Source organism: Rhipicephalus microplus, chromosome 1 (genome assembly GCF_043290135.1).
Source record: "Rhipicephalus microplus isolate Deutch F79 chromosome 1, USDA_Rmic, whole genome shotgun sequence".
NCBI classification, from domain to species: domain Eukaryota; kingdom Metazoa; phylum Arthropoda; class Arachnida; order Ixodida; family Ixodidae; genus Rhipicephalus; species Rhipicephalus microplus.
Window position 1 is genome coordinate 138,746,940 of NC_134700.1, and position 27,013 is coordinate 138,773,952.

Here is a 27,013-nt window from a genome sequence, read left to right on the forward strand (position 1 = left end):
AGCCTTAAAGTTCAAAATTACTGCGAAGGCTTTCTTTTAAGGAAACACTTTTTAAACCATTTCATAATGTCTCCTTTCACGCAAACTACAGACATCAAAACATAGCTTAGTACTGGTCCCGAAAAGAACAGAGCACTTTTCGAAATGCTTGGATGCTCTGCAATGGTTTGCCTATTGATCAATTTTTCTTTTCGCAGGACCTTGGGCAGACGTCTCCTCATGGCTATGAAGGCAAACCAGATATGCCTAGTAGGCGGCTACCGATTTCCGCCTTTCAGCGGCTCCCTCCAGGCAGACACGTTACCCAGCACGGCCACAACAGCAATCTTAGCACTGACAGGAATAGTACCGACGCTGCCACACCTATGAGGAATCTTACAGTCCACAAATTGACAGGACAGTTATTGGGAGATGAGCAAGACAGCTATGCTACGTGGGATGTGGCTGAGCGAGATTCCGATAAGAGCAATGAGAGCTTATTAGAGCAGAAAGCTCAAGCAGTTCCCCTGCTGAATGATTTCAAAAGCAACGTACCCAGTGGCCGACCTGAAACACTTGATACAGTAGCGACGTCTCTCGGGTTGAGCACACACACGCTTAAACTGGCACACCACACTGCGAACTCCAGAGGCTATGCAATTACCACAAGGCTTCCAGACAACATAGCAAACGCATCCTACGCACCCACTGCAAGCTCTGTTGTAAAAGTACGTATACCGCAACAAAAACTGCGTGAACTTGGTATGTTGACAATGCAGATGGATGCGAAAAACGGGTCCAAACACCTTACCGCAGTTACCCTTCAACCAGTGGACGGTGAGGCGGCGAGTATTGCGGCTACAATTGATGAGAGAAACGCAGAGCCCCCTCTAGTTAACGTGTCCTACTCGCTCACGCCAGTGTCACTACTTCAACCATATGCCAATGCGGAAACGGTGTCTCAATCAGCATGGACCCAAGTCAGTTTAATAGGAGGTACTACTCCTAGGGTAACTCATGATAGCACCAATGAAGCAAACGATACTGAAACTAAGCAAGAAGTCGATGTCGTCCGTGTTCAAGATGATCTCATCGACATACCTGAAGGCCGAGCCGACGCCGACATCAATGATCCGCCGGAGGACGACCTGTCTGTTTCAACCGACATTGCTACCACCGACAAAAAGGCAGAAACCCATTATATCGATGCAATGACCTCAGCCAGTGAGGCGATGACCGAAAGTGGTGCGGGGAAAGTTACTGAAACAATCGAAGATGCAGCAGATTCTCCCCCTATGCCAGAAACTGTGAAGGACATCCGTGCGATAACGAGCGACGTTGGTTCCACAGACGCTACAACCGCAGTCGCTACTGAAGACGCGCTTTCAACTCAGGTAGGACAATTTCAACTTCGCTCTAAATTTCAACTTTGCTCTAAACACACTATCTGCCATTTTACACACAGGAGTGGTTTTACGTTCACTTGTTAATACGTGGAGTACTCGGGTGACATGGTGTGCATTCATCTCGAAAAAGAAGCGTGAAAAAAATGGGACACAACAACGAGGACACTACACAGGCGCTTTCCAGTGCATCTGTGTGATAGCGATTGCCCAGGGTGTTAGGTGCTGCGTCTCGTTTCCCTCGTGGTCTACTCGTGACAAAACTGAAGTTTAAGAAATGCTAAAGTGAAATATGCGTAGCGTGGCAACACATGGAACGCAGCAGCAGAAAAGACAGCTAGAGCTTTGCACGCTGATATTCAGAAGCAAAAGTGCGCGGCCACATTCTATACACTTTTGAAGGTATGAATCAGATTGCGAAGACAAAACGCACTTTATTTCGATTTTTGTTCAGAAAGTTGAAGCGGGGTACAAAAGCACAGAATTTTTTCTCGTCCCCGATTTCGTCATGAGAAATGTCGAGGAAATATGGCGGCGCATGCGTAACTCAAACGCACTCCCTCCATAACGTTCACAATGGTTAAGCTTGGTTCTATGGTCATTCACTATGGATAGTCGTCGGGCGCTTGCTCTGACTAGCGGTAACAGCATGAGACAACACGTTGACGGCATGCAGAATGCCATGCGAGCCAATTTTTGATGTTAGCCGACATAGGGGAGCAGTGCGGCCACCCCACCTCGTGTCACCTAGAAAGGGTGGGGTGGGGGGTTGTGCTGCAATGACCCTTATTCCCCCAGAAACGAATCCCTGCGCGTGCTTATGACCCCGCATGCCAACGCGCTCCCCCGCGTCCTAAAGGTTCACGCAGTGCCTTTCATGCTTCTTCGCCCAATATGAGCGGGGTGTTTTTTTTAATGCGAAGTATTTCTTAGCGAACTTCGCCGACTTAGAGCGTATCGATTTATCTAACTAGCCACCTACGACTTTTAGCTCCGCTGGCCGTTTCGATAATGGTACCGATACCAACTTGGTATGGCATAACATGACTATATGTAGAATATATTTGACTAGTCACAACATAAAAATCCTGAAATGTATGTCATAAACGTCATGATTTACAATTCATAACCCTGCAGCTCTTGCGGTGATTTTGTTCACATGGCATGTTGCAAAATAGGTATGGTGTGGCATGATTGCATGGCGAACACAAGCGACAGACCCTAACAGAATCTTGACATGCGTGTCATGTAACGACATGACTACATGCCATGCTCATGATGCGCTCTCGGCCGTTTCGCTAGCGGCACATATAGCAAAATTGGTATTACAGTATGCGAATGAACGACGAAGGTTTGTGACTTGTGCAAACATAATAATCATGAGATACGTGCCATGTAACAAAATGACTACATGCTACGCTCATGACGCACTCGTGGCCGTTTCACTGGATTCAAATGTACCCAACTCGGTATTACGCGATGCGAATAGACGACATGGGTAAATGACACATCCAAACATGATAATCACGACATGCATGTCATATAACAACATGACTACATCCCACACTTATGATGCGCTCGTGGCCATTTCGCTGGCTTCAGATACGTGACGCCAATGGATGACGATAGTATGTGACTGTTGCAAACATGATAATCATGAGATGCGTGTCATGTGAGAACATGAGTACATGTCACAGTCTAGGCGCCAATACATTTCAACTTGAGGCGGTGCGCGTGCTCGCCGGCGTTCATTTCGCACGTCACTCCGTCGTTGCGACGCTAGGCGCCGGTTTCGCCATATACTCGAAGGTGTGCACCACGCTGCGTTTCTTTGACGCATGCACTATTCAGCACGTCCGGAATCTCTCCGCCACGAAATGAGGGAGACTCTGTGAACATCTGGGTAATGCATCGAAGCGAATTTCGCGCCGTTTGCTGTCGGGCTGCGCCGACAGACGCTGGTCACCCCGGTCGCGCCTGGCGTCAGACTTTAGAGTTCTCGCATTTTGCTAACGTAGCGTCACTGTGCCCGGCGTGCGCGTGCGTCAACGCTATATTGGAGTATATTGGAGCCTTCATGATGCGCTCGTGGCCGTTTTCCTAGCTCGACATATACCAAGTTTAGTGTTACGTGACGTCAACGCATGACGGAATATATGAGTGTTGCAAACATAATCCTGACACGCGTGTTATGTAAGAACATGACAGCATACCCCGCTCATAGCGTGCTCGCGGCCATTTCGCTATCTCCACATATACTAAATTTGGTATCACGGGACATGAATAGATGATGAAGGTAAACGATACATAACGTTGTGTCGTAACGTTGTGCTCGTAAAGTTGGGCTGATTTCAAGGTGACATATCAACCTTTTTTTATTTGTGCTTCGCATATCATTGATGCCCACTGTAAGTGCCATCTGCCAATTATTTTGAGAATGCTGTCAGACATATGAAATTATTGGCAGGCAGCGCTCACATAGCTGGCGTAGATGCCCTAGAAAATCGGTCAATTAATTTATTTGAGCGCAAGTTGTTCGTGCCTGCGGCTTTATGATTATGCCACCCTGCAAACATCACTTTAAACACTGTGCCTCCACGTACAATATAGCACGGCCGAACCCGAAGATGCATGATGATAGTTATAGCGCGAGAACAAAACAACGACGCAAAGCCAAGAAGGACACGAAAGACATGAGCACTCGTGTCTTTCGTGTCCTTCTTGTCTCTGTGTCCTCGTTTTGTTCTCGCGCTATAGTTATCGTCATGCCATACCAACTAGCCAAAGCTGCAACACTCCGAACATGCACTTATTAGACACCTTTAGGAAGATATGCAAATACGGTGCGCACCTATCTTAGTTACAATAAGATCGATGTGCTTACAGTGTGTCCTGGAATTCGTATAAGCGCAAAAGAAAGAGACGCTAAAAGAGAAGGCGACTTCTCTAGCGCTCATGTAGTCACCTCTTCAGAATGAACTAATGCTCCAAACAAAGTGTTCAATTAAGGTACCTTCCTTAAGAACTGCTGGTGCGTAAGCATTGCGTATAGACCCACAGGCAAGAATAACTGAACAAGGCTTAGTTGTTTTGGGATACCATTACTGGAATTAGAAGCGGTGAAAGCTCAACAAGCAAGCGAGATGCGGTACAGTAGACGCGAATCGTACATTTCAGTTCTGCATTTCCGTAACTTGATAAAACTCGAGAAGTACTTTGGTTTGGGCTAGTTGGTTCATAGTGCTCACATAGAAAGGGCAGCGCAAAAACTCGGGAAATAAGAATGCCAATAGAGACAGAGCACTGACTAACAACTGAAATTTTATTGCAATAACCTGTGCATATATATTTGCCTAAAATGTGATTGAGAGGAGGTTTAGAGGCAAGAAAAGAAGGCTGGTTTTAAGCAGCGATAAAAACTGCAAACGATAAAATCTTTAAAGTAGCTCGCGCAAGCGTGATGAGTGAAATGCATCAGGCCATGATAAAGCAAATGACACGGAAAATCAAAGAAAGCCTCTAAGATAACTGATTTCAGCGTCAGACAAGGATATAGAAGACCTGCTCACGCACCTGTCACCTGCTTCATGAATGAAGAAAGCCTCAACAATCTCGCGCTCTATGTTATCCCTCCCCATTTTAAAATCCGATACTACGAAAATTAGGAGAGCAGCCACAACGCCTGCAATGGTCAGCCAGAAAACCACTGATCGTATTGCGTACATTATAGTCATGCTCCTTCACCCTTTCATTAAAACACCTGGCAGTTTGACCAATGTACTGATGTCCACAACTTAGAAGAAACCTATAAACTACATTGGAAATACAATCTGTGAACCTGTTCCTGTGTTCGGTTGTGCACCCAGGGCGTTTTTCTCTGTAGGCCATGCCACATAACCTCGAGAGTTTGTATAGGCGCGGACAGTACAACTTGCACGTCATGCTTCGACGCAATTCTCTTCAAGTTATGCCAGAATTCGTAAACATATGGGATAACTTGCACATGCTTCTTCTTTTTTTCTACAAACTTTTTGTTTTGTTTGATAGCGTTTCATGTTCCGTAGCAGGGTCTCACACACCACAGAAATTAATTCAGGAGGGTAACCCGCCTGCTCCAATCTGGTAACCTGTGCATTAAAGCTAGAGAAATGACATGTACACACGACTTATTCAGGGCTGAATAGAGACAGCTCACTGCAATGCTTCGCTTAACAAGCTTAGAATGGGTGCTGTCATGACGTAACAAGGGTTTTTTGGATCTAGGATTATACTTACAACAGATGTGATTATCGCCAAAAAGCAAGCCAATGTCAAAAAATTACAACGCTCGCTTATCAGGCTTTTCATGCGTAAATTTCAGGCCTTGACTTTCCCTTTGAAACACATGCAAAACGTCTTGGCATAGTCATCTGGCATTGGATGACTATGCCAAGGTCATCAACATCATTCAAAATTACTAGAAAATCATCCACATATTTAAAGATCTTGACAACCTGTGGTACTTGCAATTTCTTCTGAATGCGGCAACCAACGACCGACAAGAAAAGATCGCACAACACAGGAGCCACAGCTGAACCAATGCATATGCCCTTTCTTTGAACATAAAACTTATCATCAAAATTCACAACTGTAGAAGACAAATAGAACTCTAAGAGTCTACCAAAGTCATCAGCAGAAACACCTGCTTCACCTGAGAACTGAAGTTTACCATATTCCTGAACACTAGCTATCTCGAAAAACCTGCAGCAGTCCTTCGTGTGGCCGGTAATAATTAGGGCAATGTCATCAGCATACATAAACATCTCGGCAGTTGTTAGTACTAGAGGCAAGCCATTTATGTATAGCAAGTAAAGTAACGGGCCTAATACGGAACCTTGTGGCACACCTGTTTGAATGGACTGGAGAGAAGAAGTAATGTTACTGATAATTACCATCTGTTGCCGACCTTGAAAGTAACTCTGGAAAAAATTCGACATAGTGTTGCGAAAACCATATCTACGTAATTTGTAAAGTAAGATGTCATGGTCTACTGTGTCGAACGCTTTTCTGAGGTACAAAAAAACCACTGCGGCGAATTTGTTATTTTATCTTAGAATATATATATATATAAAAGTCAAACTGTCAAACTTGAAAAAGTCAAACTGTCGTGCGTACGAAACAGTTTTATTGAAGTTTGCTCGGGGTCCGACCTTCATCAGCTGGGACTTCAAGCCAAACATCAATAAAACAGGTTCACACGCCTCCTTGACACTTCCGGGTACACACAAACACAAACTCTCATATATATATATATATATATATATATATATATATATATATATATATGAGAGAATACATAGAGACTGACTGGTACGCTGGCGTAAGAGTCGAGCAGTGTCCATGAGTTATGCCGGGTAGCGGTAAATCCATATCCTCTTGTGCGCATTTGTTAGGTAGTTATGCTGGACGAGTTCAACTCGTGGAGAGGACTTAAACTATTTAATGGTACCGACGGCTCTCACAGCACAGCTGTTGAGCGTTGCTCAGTAGTGGAATCTCAGGAAAGGGCGTCAGTGCTGTACATTTCCGTATGTTCGTAGTTTTTATGATCCTTTCAAAGGAAACCGGTTGTTTATATTACATTTATGCCCTGATATAATAAGTGAGCTCTTAGCTTTGGGAGGTAATATTTATGCCTGATTCTGTTTCTCTTAGATGCCTGTCACTGATGAGACTGATGGAGACGTCACGGGTGTTATCAGCAGTGAAGAAAGCCACACACAAGAGGCTTCATCCTCCATTTCAGAAATGAGCTTGAGCAGCGAGCAGCTTACGGATGTTATAAGCAGTCAACAAAGCCCCACAAAAGAGCCATCTTCCTCCATTCCGGAAATGAGTGTAAGCAGCGAGCAGTTCACGGATGTTATAAGCAGTGAACAAGGCCCCACAAAAGAACCGTCTTCATCTATGCTGGAAACGAGTGTGAGCAACGAGCAGTTTACGGATGTTTTTAGCAGTGAGCAAGGCCCCACACAAGAGCCGTCTTCCACCATTACGGAAATTAGTGTGAGCAGTGAGGAGTTCACGGATGTTATAAGCAGTGAACAAGGCCTCACACAAAAGCCGTCTTCATTTATTCCAGAAATAAGTGTTAGCAGTGAGGAGTTTACAGATGTTATTAGCAGTGAAAAAAGCCACACAAAAGGTGCCTTGTCTTCTAGTCCAGAAATAAGTGTAAGCAGCGAGGAGTTTACAGATGTTGTCAGTAGTGAACAAAGCCACACAGAAGAGGTGTCATCTTCCATTCCAGAAATTACTGGAGGCAGCGAAGAGTTTACGGATGTTATTAGCAGTGAAGAAAGCCACACAGGAGAGGCCTCCACTTCCGTTCCAGAAATGAGTGTGAGCATCGAGAAGTTTACGGACGTCATTACCAACGAACAAGGCCCCACACAAAAGGTGTCTTCATCTATTCCGGAGATGACTGGGAGCAGTGAAGAGTTTACGGACGCTATTACCAGCGATGAAAGCCCCACAGGAGAGGCGTCTTCCTCCATTCCGGAGATGAGTGGGAGCAGTGAGGAGTTTACAGACCTTATTATGAGCTCTATGGAAACAGCAGCGTCCTCGATGCTGGTAACTGACACGAGTAGCGATTCACCAACGGAAGAAATAAGTAGTGAGCAGAGCACTGCAGAGATGGACTGGTCGTTAATACCAGACACCAGTGAGATAAACGATATATTTACTGAAGTCATTCCTAGTGAAGAGTACTCCACGCAAATGGCGTTGGTAACAATACCATTCACTAGTGAGAGTGATGACGCGTTTACGGAACTGATTGGCAGTGAGCAGCCATCCGCAGAAAATGCATCGGTATTAGAAACCATTACTAGTACCCATGGTGAGACCTTCACCGAAGCGATGAGCAGTCAGCAGCCGTCTGGGGAAACGGTCTCAGTGTCGATAGCACTCACGAGCAGGGATGGCGAGGCATTAACGGATATTGTTAGCACAGAGAACGCAGAAGATATGATCTCGAGCGTGACGCTGCTCACCGGTGAGTACAACGAGGAAGTCTCGGAAGTGATTGGAACAGATAACTCAAGTTCACTTGCCCCTACGATTACTGGTTCAGACTCAATCACGGCGTTTGATTTGATCGACATTACGCTGGAATTGGATAACGCTACCAACGCAAGCTCTACAGAAATGACGGTAAGCGTATGCGAGTTGCCTTATAAGTATTGTAGTTTATAACAGCCTAATATATACAGTAACCGTCCGCCATAGACAGCGACAATCCATGAATACATCGACTTAGTCAAGCTTAAGCGCGTAGTTCCCAAATTATCATAGCAGGTCTAAGTACCACCACGCAGTTTTTGAAAGTAAAAATTCAATGGTGAACGGCTTGTTAACCAGTTAAACATGATGAAGTTGTTCGCGAAGTGTTGAGTTATTCATTTTTTAGAACCTCCACTGAAGTGCGGCTATATGAGGCGCTCAACAATCAACATTGAACTCTAGGCCGAGCCAAACAAGCTTGTTTGGGATCATACTTGCTGTCTTGAACAAATTGGGGAACGTTACCTCAGTTGTGTCAATTTTGAGCAAAAAGCTGGTCTTTTTTAGCCACGACATTGAAAGCGAAGAGTAATTATAAGTTTATTCTTTTTGGCGGCTTCATCTTTTGTCCACACTGAGTGATATCGAAGCTTTATTTTAGCTTTTGCAGCGACAGCGGTAACGAGCTAGTTTCGCTGAAATTCCGGCATCAGCCTCAGCATCATTGGCTGTGAGCGAAATATCACCATCGTGTCCGCAATGGAAAAGTCAAGAATGCTGTAAATAAAATGAATAATCAAACTTTATGGGTCTTAGTGAGGATTGAACCTGGACTGTCTGCGTGGCCAGCAGGTGTTCTACCACTGAGCCGCAATATTTGGTGAAGCCGCTTTAAAAAAATGAGTCTCCTTAATGCATTATGTAATGCATGGCAGAAGATTGGAATAGTGCCAAGCGTCGAAAGATGTGAATTGAGCGACGAGTGGGTGTTTTATTTCCCTCCCATTACAAAATGCTCAGACATATTTTATCACCAGCAGTTGCACAACCATCAACAATGTGAACAGCGGCTCAATCTTGTTTTTCTCTATGGATAAGTAGAGGACTTTTCACTGATTTAATGGTAATTATAGCCTAATGGGTGCCGTGTTTACAATAAAAATTCAATGATAATTTTAAACAGCCATTGTTACGCACGTATTTGTTCGTTCTCTTGCAGCATGGTTGCGGCATGCACCCAGAACTAAAGAAGGCTAGCAGTTAGGAAGGCGATGTGCATGTGGCGTGATTACACTTTCGCCATCTAACCTTATAGGCGAAGCTCAAGCTTTCTCCCATTGTTTCGATAAAAATTTACGCGCCTCCTATAATTCATCTAATCAATTGGTTCAAGTGACAGATCATCTTGAGGGTCGTAACTCAGTCGGAAATCTGAATATTGTAATTCTTTGAATTTTCGGCATTTTGTATGGACCCAATTAAAAGAAAACACAATAGATATCAAGTGAAGACTGAAGCGTTCCGTTGACTCCGGTGCACAAGCTACATTCCTTAAAATGTACATGCTATCATCATCATTATTATCAACATCATTAGCTGCAGCATGGGCGAAAGAAAAGATATGAAGCTGATGCTTACGGTTTTTTGCGCTCTATTTTATAGCCTCACACTTCCCTGTATTATATTTGCTCTTTCAAAATATTTTCTAGTAGGGCCTAGAAGAACTTATGGATATCTTACTTGGAGTGGTGGTTTTTTCAGATAATGCGCTGGTCACAATAAGCTGTGTCGTTTTCCCCGGGGTCAACCATGCTGCCCAAAATGGTTTATTGCATTCTTGCTTACAAGAAGAAGTAAATAGGTATTTGCGATAACGGCACACTACTTTAATTCTTGGATTTACTGGGACGCCCTCCTAGCGACGCTGGTTCATGTTATATTTCAATAAATTCGGCCTATTGGGGAGACTAAATTTACTTATTTACATATTAGGGGACATCGTATTGTGCGACATTTGTCTAATATAAACAAACCACGATGGCAAAACATTTTTTTTAAATTGCACTAATGACAACCTCCTCAGTTCGCATAAATTTTCTTGTAATGTCAGACTAATACTGTTGATTACAGAATGGCTCTTCAGCAGCTGAATCTACAGCCATTTTGGTAACCACAGGCGCAACCGATAACTTCACGGATAAGACGCAAGGCGTGGATACGTCTTCCATCACGGCATCTGAGCTGATCACACCTGTTCAGCTGATCACGTTTACGGAAGAATTCATTAGCACGGAAGAGGTCAGTCACATCTTTCACGTAGATAATGATCGCCTTTTGATGGGGCAGTATGCTTATACACTGTGATTATCCCCATCCAAATTTTCAAAGCACTAAGGAAGTATTCATGTTCTCACGCTCCTCTGATGCATATATAACATAACAGCAAAACTATTACAAACGGTCACATCATTCACTGGCAACAACAGTAGGTAACTGCAAAATCATTGCAAATTACTCCTGTGAAAAAAATTACTCCTGTGAAACTCAGTTACTTAGCCTCACTAACGACCTATTTTGCGCCGCTGACCGTTCTTCAGTTATCGACTGCGTATTTATCGACTTCGCGAAGGCATTCGATACCGTTTGTCATAAACTACTGCTTTCTAAATTAAACTCAATCAATCTAGATGTAAATATTCTCAAATGGTTGGAGTGTTTTTTAAGTAACCGCACACAATACGTAGTTGCTAATGGCTTTATTTCCACGCACTGCTCTGTTACGTCTGGTGTGCCGCAAGGTTCTGTCTTAGGTCCCCTATTATTCTTAATTTATATTAATGACTTGCCGAATACACTATCATCAACTATTAGACTCTTCGCGGACGACTGCGTAATTTACAGAGAAATTTTGGATTCCGCCGACCAAAGTGCGCTACAATCTGACCTTAATAAGATTTCTACCTGGTGCGATACATGGTTAATGAAACTGAACACAAATAAGTGCAAAGTAATGCGAGTAACCCGTCAAAAACATAATACTACAGCGTGCACCTACATACTCAACCACGACCCCCTAACCAAAGTGTCATGTTACAAATATCTTGGCGTGTACATCTCGGATAACCTTTCTTGGCAAACACACATCGATCATATCACAAGCGACGCTAACCGCATGCTCGGTTTTTTACGACGAAACTTTGCTCTTGCACCAGCAGATATAAAACTCGTTTTATACAAAACTTTAGTTCGGCCAAAGCTGGAGTATGCGTCGTCGATCTGGGACCCGCATATCAACTCGTTACTCCATGATATCGAAGCTGTCCAGAATCGTTCCGCACGCTTCATCTTATCAAACTATTTTCGTACGGCTAGCGTCTCGTCCTTGAAATCTTCCCTTAACCTACTTGATCTGTCTGTTCGCAGGAAAATATCACGGCTTTGTCTTTTTCATAAAATTTATCACGCCAATTCAACGCTCAAAGATTCGATGCTTTTTCCTCCCACTTATCATTCGACAAGAAACGACCATCAGTTCAAGGTTGGCGTACCCAGCAGCCGGACAAACTATTATTTCAACTCATTTATTCCCAAAACCAGCTCGGACTGGAACCACCTCCCCACCTGCATTGCTTCAATAATTAATCCAGCCAATTTTAAGGTGGCTATTAGTGGCCATATTACCTGAATTTTTTTTTTCCGCGAATTCTGCGGTTTTGTGTAAATCCTGCTCGGTTGTTCCCGTGTACGGCAAATGTTTTTAATTTTGCGCCTTTTGATTTCTCCTTTCTGTTGTTTGTTTACTTTTTTTTCCAGTTTATGTGGATATTTCAAATGTGTTTCATATGTGTAACCACACTCCTGCTGCATTGTATACCTGTAGAGTGTTCTAACCCCCACTCCTCTCTGTAATGCCCTTGGGCCCTGAGAGTAAATAAATAAATAAATAAATAAATAAATAAATAAATAAATAGGCTGCGCTCAGAGCCAGTGACAATCAAAAACAACATTACGCTTGCGGAATTTAGGCGTGCATTCTCTTAAGCGCACCGCCTGCTGTAGATTGGCATCGCGATTTTAAGTCAGAAGATAGGGTGTAGGAATATAAAAAATTGACTTAAATTGAAATTTCAATTGACTAGTGCCGAGTAGTGGCGACCGACACGAATGATCTAAGTTTATATGACATAGTATATTTATGTAAAACATGTACCGCCAGTTACATTATGACAACTGAGAAATCAGGCAAGCTACAGCGTGGTGGAAGCCTTATTATGCTCATGTTTCTGGTGTTTTTTGTGGGAATAAAGGGATATGTAACCACTTTGCTAAGAGAGCCCACTTTTCAGTCAACAACGCCATTTCTGTCCACGGAACAACTATAAAAGAGAGGATTGCGGTTGCTGTTTTTTTTTCATGTGGTCGCTTAACACATTTTAAACAATGCTACTGGTGCATGGGCCGAAAGAAAACTTTGAAAGCCTGTTCTTAGCAGCATTTTAACTGCACGCAGGGACGATGTAAGAGATTCTAAACTCATGGTTCAATGTGGCCATGGCGTCTGTACGGCATCAAAAAGTGTGCACAGGTGAATCTTATCACCGGGGGTTTCAAGAGTCAACGTGGAGACATTTTTGGGTTTTTGCTGCATATATACGCGACCTGCTTGGGCCAGGTGTCTGTGTCGTCGTTTTGGAGGCGAAATTTATTATGTGTTGACAGTTTACTCAGGCGTTTTTTGTTGTTTTTCTTGTGTGTAATGTCGTTATCTTCTTTTATGCACACACGCGCTCAATTTTGAGCCACAAAGCTGGTAAAAGATTGAAAAAAAGGCAATAATATTAGCCACAACATCCTAACCAAGGGGCGCAATGGCCTTTTGTTATGGTTTAAATATTCGTCCTATCAAATTACTTGAAACTTCTCATACTCACAATTCGATAATCAGGTCGAATTATGAAATTCAGTAATACCTGATTTGAATTGAAAAGTTGAGGGTTCGAATACACCTAGGCAATCGCTTTATGCAACATATGTGGAGATGCAACATGCAAACGTTCACTGTACCACAACCACCAACAACTGAATACGTTAGAAGAAGCGCTACCCAATGCTTACAGATTGAACCCTAATGAATCAAGGCAAATTGTCGACCATGATTCGGGAATATCTGTCACCAACAATATGCGACCGCCAGACAGTAGCGCATATTGTTGGAGGGGGAATACTTGAGAGACATGTTTTGAGATACTTCAATGTACTTTAATCAGCGCGAGATACTCAAAAGTTTCTTTGCCCCCACCTACGTCGTGCCCCATAGTATAATTGTCGTTTAGTCTGGGAAACACTGAATACTTCAGAAGTCCTTCTTAGGTAACACGAACTTGGCAACTGCTAAATGCTTATTCCTTAGCAATGTAGCCCTGAAACATATTTACCATATGATGAACAGACAGGGAGAAAAAGTTTCTTGCTGCCGGATACGGTTGAACACCACGTTTTTTTTCTTTTTTCTTGCCTTGTGAAGTAGGAGGATTAACTACTGCGGAATTTATTTATTTATTTGTTTAATTTATATATTGCAGCCCTGTAAAACGGTTATTGCATGAGTGGGGTTATACAGTGCTAAAGAATTGCAAGAGAAAAGAAACATAGGAAGTAGCAACAAAATAACAAAGAACACATTATAATACAACAGAAATTATTTTTTGTTAAATAATCAATTACAACAACAATAGTAAGATAATCATTCAGGAGAGTGATCGAATGTGACCAGGCAAGGAATTCTATAATACTGTTGTTCGGGCAAAGAAATTATACTCGAATGTATCTGTGCGTGCAAAATAGGTAGCAAGATTGAGCTCGTGGAAGTTGCGGGTAGAGGAAGGCTGAGCAAATGACAAAAAGGCTTTGTTTGAAATGCGATATGAATGATTCATTATGTTGTGCAAAAATTTTAATGATTCTACGTTACGACGTACCGAAAGGGGTTCCAGCTAAAGCTCGTGTAATGCTAATGAGGGGGAGAAGTAGTGGTCGTACCTGCGAAAATGAAACGGGCAGCTCTCCTTTGAACTGCTTCTAGTCTAAATATGTCGCACAGTCTAAAAGGTTACCACACCGTGGAGGCATAATCAACAATAGGGCAAACAAGAGATTTATGCATTAAAAGTTTAATATCCTTTGGGGATTTCTGCGTTGTCGACGGAGCTATCCTAGTAGCTTTAAGGATTTGGAACATGTTAAGGCAATATAAGTGGACCATGAAAGATCATGAGTGAATGTGACGCAAAGATATTTGCACAGCATAACTCTTGCTAAAGAGACAACATTGATAGAGTATGTTGCAATAACGAGCATTGCTTTTTAGGGGTGAAGCTCCTTAGGGCGTGGGCTGTGCGTCCCCTGTAGCCTGTATGTAGCCACCTCTAGTTTAGTTCTTGCAGTGTTCACTAGATGGCGGTACTGTCCCCTGTATGTAGCCACCTCTAGTTTAGTTCTTGCAGTGTTCACTAGATGGCGGTACCGTCTCCTGTATGTAGCCACCTCTCGTTTAGTTCTTGTAGTGTTTACTAGATGGTGGTACTTGTAGCTGATGATGAAAAGATGCAAGATGTTATAAACTAGAAAGCGGTACTTGTCGTTGATGAAAGACGCGAGATCTTATAAAATAGAAATGATGTCACATATGGCGCGTGTCATTGGTTGAAGGCAATCGTTCGATTTAGTGTGGCGACGTACGCTAGGGGGAGCGATGTAATAAAATCGAGTTGGCAAAATGTACAGAGGATTCATGGTTTACCAGGTTTACCTCCGGAGCTTCGCCCACTCATCATCATTCACTTCATGGATATGGCGGAATTTTTTGTAGTTGACAGAACAACAGTCTTTTTCAAATAAATGTCCATTTTCCATTTTTCACAGCAAGCACAACATGAGGTAAAGGAATCATTCAAATGCTTTTCGTCACCTGCAGAAACGTTCCCGTTATATAAATCGCAATCATCTGCGTAAAGACGAATGTATGAGGATACATGTTCTGGAAGGTCATTTATATAAACGAAAAATAATAAGGGCCCAAGAACGGTCCCTTGTGAGACTCCAGAGCCCACATCTAGAACTGATGGCCTTGTAGAACTGAAGTCAATATATTGATAACAATTATGAAGAAAAACTAGCAACCTAATCAACCAGATAGAATTTTTCATGATGATGCGTAGTTTGGGCAGAAGATTAGAATGTAGTACCGTGTCAAAGGCTTTGGAGATCGCCCTGGTCTAAATGATACGCAATGTCGTGAGTGAATTCAGTTAATTAGGTGACGGTGCTGAAACCACTTCTGAAGCCAGGCTGTGCATTAGTTCAAAGTGGTTGGAATGAAGAAAATCCATTATGTGCTTGTATAGTCTATGCTGCAAAATTTTACATGAATACGGAGTTGAAGAAATTAGTCTATAGTTAGTTATGTCGGACTTGCTACCCCATTTTCACAATGGCATTACTCTTGGAAGTTTTCATGATGAAGAAACAGTACTACTTTCCAAAGCTTTAATAAATATAACAGCAAGGTAACGAGAGGTTCATTGAGAATAACGCAGTAAAACAAATTAAGAACATCATATCAAACACTAGATTTCTTGGTATCTAGTTTTATAGTCAAACTATGAACTCCGTTGACAATAACTGTAATGTCTGGAATCGAATGATATGAATGAATATCGAGAAGTGGATATGATTGAAAATCATATGCGTAGACAGAATGAAAGTATTCACTAAATGCGTTAGATATGCACAAGGGATCATTTACAATTTCATTTTTGATAGTAAATGAAGATGCAGAATCAGTAATAGGCATGACAAAACGCCAAAACTTGTGTGGGTTATTTTTGAGGAGCGCCGTTACTTCTACAGTATAGAAGTCCGTGGCAAGCTTTGTGTTCTGTTTAAGTTCCACCTTGGCAGATGTAAATTCGGCATTGAAAATGTGGTAGGCATTGCTTTTAGAGTGTCTGAGGCGCCTAACACGGTGAGACAGTTGCAATATTTCTCTGTTCATCCACTGTATTGCACAATTTCCTTTTTTTATTGGGAACAAAACGATGAATGCATACATGTACAATGTTCTCAAACTCTCGAACTAGAAGATTCAAATCGCAGTCTTTACTTTGCATCACAAATGATTCCTAGTTTTCAGATAATACTTCAAGTATAGATATATCGTCAGAGCGATTGAAGCAAAAAAATGTTTGAATGGCAATTGGGGAGGGGGGCTTGCGGACCAGACATTTTAAAGCTATGACTGCCAGCATCAACAATACTTGTTGATGCTGGATATCACTTCTGAGATATGTCTTGCCTCTAACACTACTGTTAGCATTTGTGAGTGTAATGCACTTTGGTCGAGTAGTAAAAAGTTTGTCTGGCTTCGCAGATTAACCAATATCCTGACCCACTACATGCTGATGAGCCATTCAAAACTATCTTTTCGCTAAACTAACATGCAATGTAGGACCTAGATTACAGGCTGGTTTGAAGTTGTGAAACGCGCAATTGCCTTTAACTAAATGTCCGAGTGGATTTAAGTCGCATTTTTCGCTTTATTATTCAGAACTACCTTGATGAATATTTGGTCTAAAAGTGAGTGTGTTAATGATTTTATGACTGTCAGTAAAATACTTCTCCATTTTTTTGTAATTGTTTCATCCATAGTGATGTTCGTAAAGAATATATTTGTATTCAAGTATTTTAAGGGATTCATGATATTTGTAAATAACAAGGTCGCCATTAGTCACGTCACAATAAAATATAAAAGAAAATTTAAGGACTCGTATTATTATTAAAGTGAAAGTCAAAGCGATTTATACTTGCAAAATAAAATGCGATCACACAAAAATAGACACACGAGGGATACCTTGTCGAAGTATTCAGTGAGGGTTGCCTTGTCAAAGAATCGAAAATGTGACAAAGGTTCAAAGAAAAATAATAAAAATTGAAAGTAATCATTTATGCACGAAAGAGAATATAAACAGGTATTTGCGACATAACATCACTTGAAACTTCCTAATTGACACGACCCCTTCAAAATTATGGTTGCTATCGGTTATTTTGAGGGTATAGCAGAGAGAATGAGCATTTTTTCACATATTAATTGACATCATCTATTGCAATAATTGCCTAATATAGGAGCTTTAACGTGACGCACTGATTTCTCAGTCTAAGCAGGGGCCACTATATGCCGTTTATTTTATTGACAAGTGATAACCCAAATAATACCATCCGCCGCAGAATGCTTCTTCTGTACTTGAGTCGACAACCATGGCGGCCACAAGTGGTGCAACCGATCAGCTCACAATCACCATGGAAGACTTGAGTTCACCCGCCGCTACAGATTCTGAGAAAATCACTGCTGCTGATCTGTTCACGTTTACAGAGGAGGTGAGCAACTCGGAAACTAATGGTCATGTATGTTGCGCTAACCAATGGCCTTACCAGTGGCAAAACGCTCATTGTCACAATATTTGTCACAAAGACAATGTGATCCTTTGCTGCTGATCAGTTTTAAGGGTGAAATGCTCGCAATGGTGATGATATTGCAATTAAAAAATTAATTTCGAGCCCATTTGCCCCTATGTAATATAATTAAATAACGCCTGTGTATCATAAAGAGGTAGCGAGGCTAGTCAGTTTTAGGGATTCAAGGGGGCATAAATGTTTTATACTTATGGCGAACACCGATGTCGAGGGCTTATTACTAGTGCCAGTTCTATGTAGCACCTGTGAAAACTAGGAGCGCAGCTGCTGTGTTGTTTGGCCCAGTTTAATATTATCTGTTATCTGTAAGCCGCGGACTTGGTCCTGAAAAGTATACGATTCCCGGGCAGAAGAGATATTTTTTTGGCACTTGATAAACCACTGCAGCTGTCTATCAAAGCTTAACTATAAAGGTTCCTATAAAATGCACGTTTTGACCTTGCCTCTTGCGTCATATTCCAGTTTAGCTTGTTCATAATTCATCTTGTAGCTTCTCCGGTTAGTGAGAAACCGCCCGGGAAGGCAATGATGATTTTTTTTCTTTTCACCATTACCTTTAAGTATTAAAAGTAAATCCAGAGCTATAGCTCACAAAGACACCTGTATGAATAAATTGTTAAATAACACGGTCATCACTCACTTGCACTTCCAATTGGCCACCAAATACATTACAAAGTACGAACGCTGTTAACTTCTTGAACAATGCTATGCGTCACTCCATGCATTATACAGCGCTAAACCTTGTACAAAGGAGACCCATATGGGAAGCACAGCTCATGAAAAAAATTGAAGAAAAATAATGTAGTAGCATTACTACAAGTGAAAAAAAAATCAAAGATGCGTGCGAATGTTGCTATCAAACACTGTTGTATGTTTTGCAAAAAATTTAAGAGACTATTGCTTGTGTTTTTCGAGTACTACTAACGAGGAATTTCCTTTAAACAAGAATGAAAGATGCTGCTCTTAATACTGGAATTTTAAGGTTTTTGAGGACTCTCATACACACTTGCTGAAACCGTTTTGCTGCGTTGCTGGTAGGTAAAATAATGTTTTTTTGTCACTTTATGTAACACCATGTCTGCAAAAGCGCACGTTGGCCACCGGTCTTCGATAATGTCAATATTTGCAATAAATACCAGCCTAATTGGCGCTAACTTCATTATTCTCCTTAACCAGTCCGGTTTAGTATGAGAATGTAAAATGATATGTATGTTTGAACGGTGTCCGCTCAGTGTCTATACTCATCTGCTTGGTTGAAACCTCTAACATTTCCACTTTATTAAGCGTAATATACACTTCTTTTATATTACGAAATAAATTTTCTTTCAATAAACTAAGAGCGGAGTTGTGTTTACGAGATGCACCATGAGCTAAATACATGTAGGCATGTGTAATAACAGCTGCAAATAACCAATTAGAGACCTGTATGTTCATATGTCTTTCTTGCGTCCTACGCTGCTCGGATTTTTAGTGCCAGTCCCTATATTAGTGTTACTACATCAACTACTACCTCGCATGCTACGCTTGCAATCTATCATCATATTGTGGCCGATTGTGCATAATACTTACAGTAATTTTTTGCACTTGGTAACTTATTAACGCAGCATGTAATCAATGTAGAGTTCATGCCACACAATATTAAACAATGTGGACAAGCAAGGCAAAATAATAGAGTTAGCTGCAAGGCGTGTTTCAAGCATATCACAATGGAGAGAATGTCACAATGGACACAAACATCAGGCAGTCGAAAAAAGGCACAAGGGGGAAACTACGAGCACATTCCACGTACTGTGACAGTCAATGTTATAGAAAAGAGTAAAAGCTGGTTTGGACTTTGTATTTGGCAAGTTTATTTGATTCTCCGTACTCGAACAAATGCGACATAACGTGGGTGAGGATAGGGGACACAGATATGCACAAAAGAGTGTTGTTCTGTGTCTCCTGTCTTCGTCCGCATCGCATCGCACTTCTCTGAGACTGGCTGTGGCTCCACAGTTTGGTTTAAGCCAAGCGTTAAGAGGCAGTTGAACGTATCTCACCTAATAGTGCTCACGACGCACGCTCATCATGCTCGTCGACTGCAGTGCCGCACCTAAATGATTTTTTACAGTGCTACGTAATGTCTCTCCTTGCATCCGCACAGACGTTTACAATTGATTGAGGCGTTCCGCATGCTGAGGTGCGCAAAAGTGCACATCATAAACACCCTTCATTGTGAAATTGCTTCAGGAGCGAAGTATGGTAGAGGAAATTACCGTCATAGTAGTCTACCAAGTAATATTTCTTACAATATTAGCTGGGTGTTTGTCATAAACACACGAATCCACAAGCCAATCTGTGCCCACACAGGCTGAACAAGCTGGCAGGTAAGTAGTGATAGCCAGCGCTGCAAGACTAGCTGACAGTCAGCCAACATTCTGCAGTGATAGCTAATGAAAGGCGACAATGTTCAAATATTTAAGACGATCACATTGCGCGAGGTGGTAATGAGCTACCACTAGATGATATTTGCATGTATAATTAGAAGACTACCTGACAAGAGGGCGTGTGAGCGAGTAGTTAGCCACCACTAATTATATACACGAAAAGCACGCACCTATATAACACTATCCGCCACATACTTAACAATAATCACTCCATAGTAGCTTTACACAGCACTGACTAACATAAAATAACCATTAGATAGTTATATTTATTGTTAGTCAACACCAAATCCACAAGTTATCAATCATTATAGCGCATACCAGCAAGAACCGCATCACCACCTTCACGCCATCATACAAGGTACGTGTCTAAAAAGCTATACTGTCGTGAATCCTCTCCTTGCATAGACTTTCTTATCTAATGAGAATGATGTGTGGTTTTTGGTGAAAACATGTGGTCTTCAATCGTTGATCTACGGCCTCGTTACGCTTTGATAGGTTGTGGCAAGGCGTTGCTCGTGCGTTCAGATCAAACAGGCTGCCAAGGGTACAATCTCATAAACAAAAACTTTATTGCGAATGAACCTACGAGGTATTACTGAAAATACAATTTTACTCTAATTCTTCCCTGTTTACACTGTTGTTACTGTCGATCTATTGCTCTTGCATTTAAACTAGAGGAGAGCAGCCGAGCACTGTTTCTCTGATTGAATCAAACCATAGTGTGCATCATGTCAATGTTGATTTGACGCGCAAAGGTATTTCTTTTATAATGAACGTTTATTTCCTATCATACGTGTGTGATTTTTCAGTCCAGCGTACTATTAATTACCTTCTACACACAGGACGCGCTATTATCATCACTCATACTGGTCACAAGCGGCGAAACGGATCAGATCACGAATACGATGGATGGTCTGAATTCGTCTGTGGTCACAGATGCTGAGATCATCACTGCCGCTGAACTAATCACGTTTACAGACGAGGGGAGCAGCACGAAAATGGTGAGAAACATTGAGAACGCTCGCTTGTCAGTGGTCAAGGAGCTCAGTTTACAAATAGCGCAAAATAATGGTAGTGAACTTTTCGCAGTAGAAAATGGAGGTGGCTGCTGGCTACTCATGAAGTACCACGGCTTGAAATTTGAACAGTGCCCCCCCTTAATAAACTAGTAAATAAATGCTACTAAATACTAATAAATAGGTGTTTAATTTTCTGGTATATCTCTTTAGCTGCTAATGAATAATCTCAAGACATGCAGTGCAAGGAGGCACTGGCTAGACTTTAGGAATAAACCTCCTTGGTATATTTTTTCAGCCGCTCAGTAATCAAGAGAAACACAAAGCAGGAGAAAAAAACATAATCGAAGCGAGACGGCAATAAATATATCTTCACCTAAAATGCAAATCAAACAGGGGCTATTGAGGGCTATATTCTACCACTTAGTTATCATATTCGCAGGTAGCTAACAACGGTCCCTCACTACCGGCAATCTCCCAAACAATTCGTGCTGCAATTTCCATATTTCACTTCAGATATATTCTCTTTGTGAAAGCGCTATTTGTTTGTGGGAGCCCGCATGTGCCTATTTGAGACCTAGAGGCAGTTTTCGCTGACAGCAGAAGGTGTGGCACGCATGTCCCACTTATCAACAAATGGCCAGCTAACATTCTACGTGATAGATGCTCCGAAGAATGTGGGATTAACTCGACCGAAATCATAAATTGTCTCTGCAAGATGAGTGTGTGGCCGACATGGGTGCTATAGACATGAACACATGAACGAGATGGAGATGCTGCACATTCTGAAATAAATGCAAGGCTCCATTTGGCTACTATGATAGGCAGTTTACTGAGCGCGGATCGCACGGCAGAGCACGACAAGTTGACATTACATGCATGTAACTTTATTACTCACATGAAATGAATAAGCGATACCAATTGTAAGTTGTCAAGCCATCGTGGTATATATGAGTGAAGCTGCATTTCATGGAGCTTTTTGTCAGGATTCCATTACGATCTATGATGGTCCCAGGACCATCGTAGGTGGTAGTTAAATTTACCCACAAAAGGTCGGTAAATCCAACAATGGATGTGTGTCACTCTTTTTACCCTCAGCACTACCGCTACGACTTGCCACCGTACTCACTACTGCTCCCGCCTCTGCTACTACTTAAGCCACGCATTTTATGTTTCATGCCCACTTCATTCAACTGCACTACATGCCACCAGATTCGCGCTTTTTTAAGTGTCTGACAAGTGAAGCAGTCAGACATTTCTTTTACTGCCTCTCTAGAAACGAGAATGGGCATGTTGTGGATAACACCTCGTGGCGTAATTGTCCTGTCGTGGTTATGTTTCGTGGCTTTAGTGCCTAAGTCATGCAATGTCAACGCAAAGAGTTTCAATTCTTATTTCTTTCGTTCGTTACCACAGGCAATGACGTTAATCGGGAAAGGCCGTACGGTAAAGAAACAAAAAAAGGAAGCGATCACAAATTATTGCGAAGCAGTGGCGATGAACATGTTTATGAACTCCATACTGTGATTGTTCGCGAAAAGAAGGAATATAAGTTCTCGCGAACACAGGGTTGATGTAACGACAATGGCTTTGGCTTGAGGTTTGAGTACGCTGAGTCTTGAAGTAGTTATCGGGTTTTGTTCCCAGCTCACTTTAGGTAAACCGAAGCTAAGGAATTCACACGCGAATTTTTCTTCTACCGGATAATGGTTTGACAGGGTCAACTCTAGCCTAGCAGTGTGGCAGCTTGGGCTAGTTGGTATGGCACGACCATAGTTATAGCGCGAGAACAAAACGACGACACAGAGACAAGAAGGACACGAGCGCCTAGTCTTAGATAAATCAGCACATCTAAAACGGTTTTAATTTTGCCGGCTAGCTAGCATGATGTTTTCACCCCTTTCAATGTTTAATTGGGCTGAGGAGCCTAAACAGAGTAGATTTTTTTCCTCAACTTTAGTGTGATAAAACTATTTGGCATCATCTACATAATATAACATGTACAGCATTTACTGCATGGTCAGCTGTCAGCTATTTTTGGCTAATAGTGCCACGTTTGGCTGACATTTGTTTAAAAGAGCCTAGTGCTGTATAAGTGATAGATATGCCTACGAATCGTAGTGAAATATAGATAATTTTTGTGTTTTTTTATTCTATGGCAGTTGAGTGTTATTGATATCCTGCTGCTAGCACGTATTAGTAGCTGGATACTACTGACAGTATTATCGTATTGTCGTACGCAAGTACCAACATTATGACGGGCTAGATACTGACTTCTAAACACCAGATGGTTAATAAGCTGCTTCCTAAGACGTCGCGATGCACATAAGTACTCGACTGACACAATAACGTCCGTCCTACTCCTCACGTGTAAGTCAAGGCTAGTCAGTGCTGCTCCGCAAGCTCTTAACTGAAGGGCACGCATAAAAGTGATTCCCAGAATAAGCTTGATCCTCCGCATTTTTTTCAGTGGAGATCATAAATTTGGGGTATCGAATAAGAGGTACATTTTCCATTGTATCTGCTGGTGCATTGGAGCGAAGAACCTAGAGCTTCTTGCGAAACGTGGCGCTTTCGCAAAAAGCATCCGTGCTGTTGCTTCTCAGCCGCGCCTACCGACAAAGACTATGCGCGCAGCCGCCGTGCGGAGTTTGTCCACCGCGGGAGCTAAGTTCAAGCGACTAAAAGCATGCCCTTCTACCGGAAGCACTACAGCCAGCTCGTCGCGTTAGTTCTGGCAGTGACGCCAAGCATTATTGCAAGGTTTGTGACAGGCTGTGGTTCAGCACTATTTTGTCTACGTCAAGAGAAAGCCTTGCATCAGAAAAGGAGGCCACATTAAACCCCTAATCAAAACCTGCTTCGCTCTTTCAAAAAAAAAACTTGTGTAAACTTCACCCTTTTTATAAGACTCAATTCATACTTTATTGCACCGTTCGTGTTGCGTGTCCACTATGCAGTATAGCTGAAGGGCAATACCAACAGTGCATTATAGCTCAGTAAAAAAAGCCTGGCCTCTCATTTTGAAAATCGGTCCCGTAGATTGTACGTTTTAAAATAACAAATCAGATTTCTAGTCTTCTGCCCAGCCATTCTTGCAAGAGTGCTGATAAAGTTAATTAATAATTATTCCCATGTACTTGAAGTTTTTATTCTTGAATGTATTGCTTCACTATATCACTCAATAAAGGGTGTGAAACAAAAGAGCTCCCCCATTTGATTCACTGGCTGCTTATAGGAACTTTCTGAGACCTGGAATAGGAACAGTTTGAGATACGAGCTAATGGAGAGCCCTTTGTAACCCGTGCTTCGCCGATGACATTGCGTCGCCCAGTAACTCAGGGGACCAGGTATAATTCATGATGACTCAACTACGTGAGGAGAGGAGATATGTAGGTCTTGAAATAACCTGCAGAAATCAAAAGTAATGTGCAACAACCTCGGAAGAGAACAGCCTTATGAGCTAGATAGCATTGGACTTGAAGTTGGAAAAGAGTACTTGTATTTGGGACCAGTTGTAACCACAGAGCGGAACCACAAGATTGAAGTAACTGGACGAATAAAATGAAGTAAAGCGTATTCGACAAGCATTCTCAAATCTTGAATGCTAGAAGGCCACTATCATTGAAGAGGAAGGTTATAACAGCTGCATTTTACTGGTACTTATCTACTAACCGGAGGATTACAAAGAGGGTTGAACTTAAGTTGAAGACAACGCGAGCAATGGACAGCAAAATGTGGGTGTAACCATAAAGGACAAGATGAGAGAGAATGTGTAATGAAACAAATGCGTGATAATGGCATCATAGTCGAGATCAAGAAGAATAAATGGTCATGGGCAGGGCACGTAGCGTGAAATCAACATAACCGCTGGTAATTAGGGGAACTGAGTAGATTCCACGAGAAAGCGTGTGGGTGATTGGAAAAAGATTGTTATGTTGGCAGATGAGATAAGGAAGTTCACGGGTATAAAGTGGCAGCAGCAAGCACAGGAACAAGTATACTGATGGAACATCGGAGAATCCTTTGCAGTGCAGCGGGCGTAGTCAGGCTGCTGCTGATGATGGTATCATTTATTGTTCTTAGATTGAATGTGACAGACGCGAATGAACGCTCTTTCTTCCCAGAAAAAGTGGATATATTCGTCCCATCAGGTATTAAAAGAAAAAAGTTAAAATACGATAAAAAAATCAATACCAGTCACTGTTAGAGCATGCTTTACAAAAACAAGTTCGCAGTTGTAACATCTTAACGTACCATCACAGGTAGAATTGTGGAACTAGTCAAGTCACCTGCCATGACGATTAGGATCTGTAAATAGCCACTTCTGTCGCGTGTGCGAGGTCATAATTCTTTGACAAAGTAGCTGTAGGTTATGTCAGTGCTTTACCTCCAGGGTTGTTGTGTCATAATAACGCGACAAAAAAAAACTAGTAACAGAAATGCGCTTGGCAATTCTGTCGGTGGGTCTAATGGGGGCCACATAGACCCGTCGATCACTGAGCACCAGCTCAACGAGGCAATTGTGAACAGCCGTAACCGAACAGCGATTGGCGTGAACAGAATTAAGAACACGCGAGCCGTGGTTTTACTGTTTGAAGCTTTACACGTGCTGAGGCACGTTGCGTGCGGATCGGCGTACATGGAATCTCGCTTTACAGAAGGCAGGTGGATATTTGCTGCGCTTGCGGCCAAGTGGGGCATCAAGCCCACGTATGTCACAAGAGCGAGGAGGAAAAGAAAAGTGCCCAACTGCTAGATGATCATTCCAGAAGCCACCTGAGAGACGCAAAGTTGCACCCCCAAACGCAAACTTTGCGGAGAAGATCACATCACGGGTGAGCGTTCGTGCAAAAGGAGATACCATGTTCCGTACATAGTGAGAAAATGCCGAAGAGACAGACGCTCGAAATTGTGAGCTGATAAAGTGGAGGGTGCTGGGATGGCTATGAAGCAAGGAACACCTGGTGCTGATGCACCGCAAAGCTCCCTTTTCAGGGGGCATTTCAACTCCAGAGTGCGTTCTGCTCTACCGAGGTTTCCCGCTCCCGAGAGCGCTCTCGCTCACGAGGGTGCTCTCGTCACCAACGTGGGCCCCGTGGATCTACCGGGAGCCAATCCAGGAGCCGCTCTCAGTTCAAGGCCAAGCTGACCTGGGCGGACAATGTGCGGCTTGGTAACAGCAGCAGCGCCGAATACACCAGTGGAGCGGGACCCGAGTCCATGCCCTGGCCCTCGTTTAGAGAAAAGGCACAACCAAAGCATAATGAATACGAAGAGCGCATTCTTGCCCCATAGCACAAAAACAGAGAATTAAAGCATAAAAAAGAAGATATCATCACACTAAAGACCAAGAGAGTTCGCACCCTCAAGACAGTACTGCAGAAACGCTCACACCTTATCAGCAACCCGCCACTGTCGTAAGCACAGAAATAAGCACACACAATCGCAGAGCAGCGGCACCTGTTTCGGACGAAGGCGAGGATGTGTTAGGTGACTGCATGTCAGACATCAGCGAGGCCCCCTCCAACGTCTCAGCTGGTTAGGATAACTCCACTAGTCGACACTGCAAGAGTCGTACAGTGTTGAACACCATCAGCATCGTGCTAAAACA

General features: G+C 42.5%; 1 protein-coding gene across 1 annotated transcript in view; it reads left to right on the plus strand.

Annotated features, from left to right (window-relative positions):
- The window catches only part of LOC142765757 (uncharacterized), a 31,882-nt gene extending 5,185 nt beyond the window's left edge, over window positions 1-26,697 (plus strand). Inside the window, exons 2-5 of the mRNA XM_075867351.1 lie at window positions 198-1,373; window positions 7,077-8,579; window positions 10,560-10,727; window positions 26,398-26,697. Coding sequence (XP_075723466.1) covers window positions 198-1,373; window positions 7,077-8,579; window positions 10,560-10,727; window positions 26,398-26,697 — 3,147 coding nt within the window. The remainder of the gene's footprint in view (window positions 1-197; window positions 1,374-7,076; window positions 8,580-10,559; window positions 10,728-26,397) is intronic.
- The last annotated feature ends 316 nt before the right edge of the window (window positions 26,698-27,013 follow it).